The 4,905-nt window shown below is 36.4% G+C and overlaps 1 protein-coding gene across 1 annotated transcript in view; it reads right to left on the bottom strand.

Moving 5' to 3' along the window:
* Nucleotides 1-752: 752 nt before the first annotated feature.
* The window catches only part of b3glctb (beta 3-glucosyltransferase b), a 31,180-nt gene continuing 27,027 nt past the window's right edge, over nucleotides 753-4,905 (bottom strand). The window contains exons 14-15 of the mRNA XM_016546431.1: nucleotides 2,647-2,791; nucleotides 753-930 (exon numbers count right to left, since the gene is read on the bottom strand). Of these exons, the coding sequence (XP_016401917.1) occupies nucleotides 769-930; nucleotides 2,647-2,791 (307 nt within the window). The 3' untranslated portion in view covers nucleotides 753-768. The remainder of the gene's footprint in view (nucleotides 931-2,646; nucleotides 2,792-4,905) is intronic.

The raw sequence follows: 4,905 nt of genomic DNA, 5'->3' as shown, positions 1-4,905 counted from the left end.
AAGAGGTCACTTTTACTTTCAATTTGAAATTTAACTTTATTTAAGTTGTTTTAATTTGGAGAGAGGAGAAATGTGATACAGCTTCTTCTGTGCATGTATTGACAACTATACTTTTCTGTGTTTTACAGTAGTCTAAATGCTCTTAAATCACTCTGCCTTTACACGCATGCATAGAGACAGCATAATAGTGGCATATATCACATCGTAAATGGTGCATAGAAGTATCTCAGTTTACTATATTGTAGAACAGATAAAGTGATTTATACTTGTACTGTACAAATAGATTTAACTCTTAATAAGAGAGTGAACAAGTTTTAAGCTTCTATTTCAATGATCAAATTCAACACAATCTGTGTAATCCCAATGTAGAATAGAAAATGCAACTGAATGTATACCATTTATCTAAAACCACAACTTCCGTTCTTAACAGCATCATCATCATCATTACGAATATGACAGTTTCTTATCTTAATGTCAATATGAAACCATGTTCGCAACCCAGTTTACTTCTGTATTGTGAGATATGAGTTTCTGAACAAAATATTCAAAAAGAAAAAAAGTGGGTAGGAAATTTATCAGACTGTGATATGAATTTTTGGAATAACATGAACCAATTAATTGTTTATTAATTGCTTAATTAACTTAAGCAATTAAATTAATTGCTTAACTGCTTTATAAGAGGAATGTGTTTAACAAAACATATAGGATTAATTTTTCGATTGCAGTATCAAATTATTAAATTAAAAACACACACTCCATAAGCTCCATCTACAGCTCCTCTCTTGTCTTTGTGAGTGAGTGCGCTCTCCTCTGGTTGGGCTCTGTAAGCCAGTGCTGGTAGACGGCCACAGGGTTGATTTTCCAGTGTTTGTGGAAGGAGATTGGGCTTTGTCGTGCCAGAAGCTCTTTTACATAATCTTGTGGACGAGCCTTTGTTCAGAAAGGAGACCATGTGATTACACCAGCGGTTTCACACAGCTCATATATTAAGACACTTGTCCTAATTGTGACCATATAATTTCCCAAATGTTATTCTGAACAATTTATAAAAATGATGTACATTTAAACTTTTTATGTCCTTTCCTGCCATTACTAATTCTCTTTTGAATTTAAATTTCAACAACTTCTATGCCTTTTAAAGGTGTATTTCACCCAGAAACTAACATTGTCAATTTATTTACCCTCATATTGTTTGAAACCCATATTACTTCTTTCTTCTGTGGAAAAAAGGGAGTAGCTAGCAGAAAAATATGTAAGCTGCTTTTTACACAAAAAGAAAGTGAATGGTGGTCACACTACCGATCAAAGGTATAGGGTCAGTAAGGTTACTGTTTTTGAAGGAAATTAATACTTTTAATCAGCAAGTATGCATTAAATTTGTCAAAAGTGACAGTAAAGACATTTCTACCATGACAACTCTCTGAAGATTTTAGCATGGTAATGGATATGACAATGTTAATATATTTGGTCTTGGCGGAATAGATCTGCTATGCTCCAGAATTGCTGCTGCTGTTGGTTATTGCTGTTGTTGTAGATTATTGCTGCTGCTTCAAAGCAAGTACAGGAACTTGTTACTGCCAATACATACGAGCATGTATTAATTTAAGACATACTTCTGCTTCACAAATAGCGCATATAAATAATCCATAGCAGATCTATACAGGTGGAGCTGGGGAAGGTGGAGGGTTTCAGAGGAACTCTGAAAGCGCCCTGCGAAATGCTCTAGTGAATGCTAACCAGCCATTTAAATGTAAAGCAGCAAGCTCATTGGCTGCGTATGCAACATGAACCAATCAGCTTGTGCCAAGTAGTTTAATGCTGTGAATATCATCAGTTTGCGTTAACGTCCCATCAGCCTGCACCTGCACCAAGTTTTGTTTTATGACAGAACTTGGCATTTATAATGTTACAAAAAAAATCTATTTCAAATAAATGCTGTTCTTTTGAACTTTCTATTCGTCAAAGGATCTTGAAAAAAAAAAAGTGTCACAGAAGGCACAACTATTTTCAGGTTTGATAATAAAATGTTTTTTTGAGCACCAAATCGGCATTTTAGAAGAATTTCTGTAGAATCATGTGACACTGAGGACAGGAGTAAAGACATTTGAAAATTCAGATTTGTCATCACAAGAATAAATTACATTTTAAAGCATATTAAAGCAAAACAGTTAATTTAAATGAATATAATACTTCTCAATATAACCGTTTTACTGTATTTTTGATCAAATAAACGCAGCCTTGGCAAGCATAAGAAATTTCTTTCAAAAACATCTTACCAACCCCAAATTTTTGAAAGGTAATGTATGTCTGTCAAGCTTTTCAATGAATAACTACATTTCTCATATAAGCATCTATCTTTAATAGATCCTTAAATTTACAATCAAATCCATGAAATTTAGGATCAAATAGGAAATTCATTTTATAAATGAGGTTCTGGGTCTTGGGAATGCAAACCAAAAGATAAATGAATCTGTCTTCCTGTACCTTCAATTCTGCTGTGAAATAAACTCAAGACTGCTCTTCACATTTGTACCCACATTTCAGCTTATTTGCTGCTCTGCACAAATTTACTTGTGTTTTTGCTGCTGTAGAGCAGCACAGATAAAGACAACATGTGAGTTGTCGGTGTGCGGGTGTGTATGCTACCTGATGGAAAAGTGGGCTGTGTGTGACCGGGAGCCCCAGTGTGGTCAGACACATCCCTAGCACCATGTCATCGGGGGCATCCGAACTGCGGCAGCCGCAGCCACCTGCCAAAATATTCTGCACCGCTACTCTACTGAACACCATCCTGTAAGAATGTAGAAAGAATGAAATAGTTCTTGAAATGAAATGTTCATCATTTGGTTCACACAGAGAATTAAGATACTGAATACTACAACAATTCAGGACAAATAACAATGTGACAAGGTTACATGTCCAGAATCAAGTGGGAATGAGTCACACTCACCTGTGTGACAGTCACCAGACACCATTGTGTCTTTAACAAAGTACCTACATTGTAATGGGAAGTCACTGTCTGCTAATTAGTATGCTACAAGTAAACAGAAAACTAAGCAGTTTCTAAGCAGCATACTGTTGGGACACAAAGATTGCAACATTAAACAAATCAGTTCAAAACTCAATCATACCACTCTTAAACCAACATCATCTCAATAACATTTTCTTAAGGGGTGTTTGCTTAAGTTGCTGTAAAAATTGTAGGTCAACTGGTTTCCAAGGGGAAATTATGTGGTTGCAAAGGGGTTTTGAGTGTTTAGTATGTTGCTGAGTGGCTTCTAAAGTGTACTGGGTGGTTGCCATGGCATTACTAGAAGGTTGCTAAAGGCTTCGAAGCTGTTTTAATTGCATTGCTAAGGTGTTCTGGGTGGTAGAATCGTTTTGCAACTGAATCATTACTCCCTAAATCGCAATCATAATCGAATCAAATCGAATCGTGAGGCAAATAAAGATTCACGCCTCTATTAGGCAAGCTGGTAGTTCGTGGGGGATTCTGAGTGGCTTTTAGTATGTTTCTAGGGTGTTCTAGGTTGTTTCTGATGCATTACTATGAGGTTGCTATAGGGTTCTAAATGGCTTCTAGGGTGTTCTGGGTGGTTGCCATGGCGTTAAAGTGCAGTTGCTAAAGGGTTCTGTTTTGTAAACCTGTGTGGTAAACCCGCACCCGCAGTACTTAACAGAACACCCAACCTGTTATCCAACAGCAGCACTAATTAAATTTTGTACCCGCCCCACTCGCTTAACATAAAGACCGCGACCTGATCCGCACCCAAATTAAATCTACTACTTCCCTTGATCAGGCAGACAAAAATAATTTACTTGTAACATGTAACACAAGCAATCAAACCAATTTTAGGCAGAGTTGATGCATTTAAGAAAAAAATAGACACACAGCCCAACATGGTAATAATTTACAGAAAAAAAGATGAGAACATGCATCCATTAAGTACAATACAAAATTTTTGCCTACATCATGTGAACAATCTACCCATACAGGGTATTTTGAACAAATGTGCATAAATCACACCACAGGCTATACAGATGTTTAGATCTCTCCATAAATTAAAAGAACATAACCAAATTTAAGCTTTTTTCGGATTCACTCTGCATTAAAATTTGGTTGTCTCTCCTGAAATTCTGCAGTGTATAGTGTATTCATGGCCGTTGGTCCTCTTAGCAGCATGAAAAATTTAACTTTTATTCAAATTGTGAATAGATTATATACAGTGCCGCTTGAAAGTTTGTGAACCCTTTAGAATTGTTTATATTTTCTGCATAAATATGACCCAAAACATAATCAGACTTTCGCACAAGTCCTGAAAGTAGACAAAGAGAATCCAATCAAACAAGTGAGACAAAAATATGTTCTTTGTCATTTATTTATTCAGGAAAATGATACAATATTACACATCTGTGAGTGGCAAAAGTATGTGAACCTCTAGGATTGGCAGTTAATTTGAAGGTGAAATTAGAGTCCATCTGTTTTTCAGAGATGTTTTCAATCGGTGAAATTACTATCACTAACTGTGATACCCGTTTTATTTAAAGAACATGGATCTATCAAAGTCTGATCATGTTTGTGGAAGTGTATCATGGCATGAACAAAGGAGATCTCAGAGGACCTCGGAAAAAGAGTTGCTGTTGCTCATCAGGCTAGAAAAGGTTACAAAAACATATCTAAAGAGTTTTGACTCCGCAAATCCACAGTCAGACAGAGTGTGTACAAATGGAGGAAATTCAAGACCACTGTTACCCTCCCGAGGAGTGATTGACCAACAAAGATCACTCCAAAAGCAAGACGTGTAATAGTCTGCAAGGTTGCAAAGGAACCCAGGGTAACTTCTAAGCAACTAAAGGCCTTTCTCACATTGGCTAATGTTAATGTTCATGAGTCCACCATCAGGA

Source organism: Sinocyclocheilus rhinocerous, unplaced genomic scaffold (assembly GCF_001515625.1).
Source record: "Sinocyclocheilus rhinocerous isolate Xijiao unplaced genomic scaffold, SAMN03320098_v1.1 scaffold1211, whole genome shotgun sequence".
NCBI lineage: Eukaryota > Metazoa > Chordata > Actinopteri > Cypriniformes > Cyprinidae > Sinocyclocheilus > Sinocyclocheilus rhinocerous.
The sequence above is the reverse complement of the archived record's forward strand: the minus strand, read 5'-3'. Positions and strand labels throughout refer to the sequence as shown.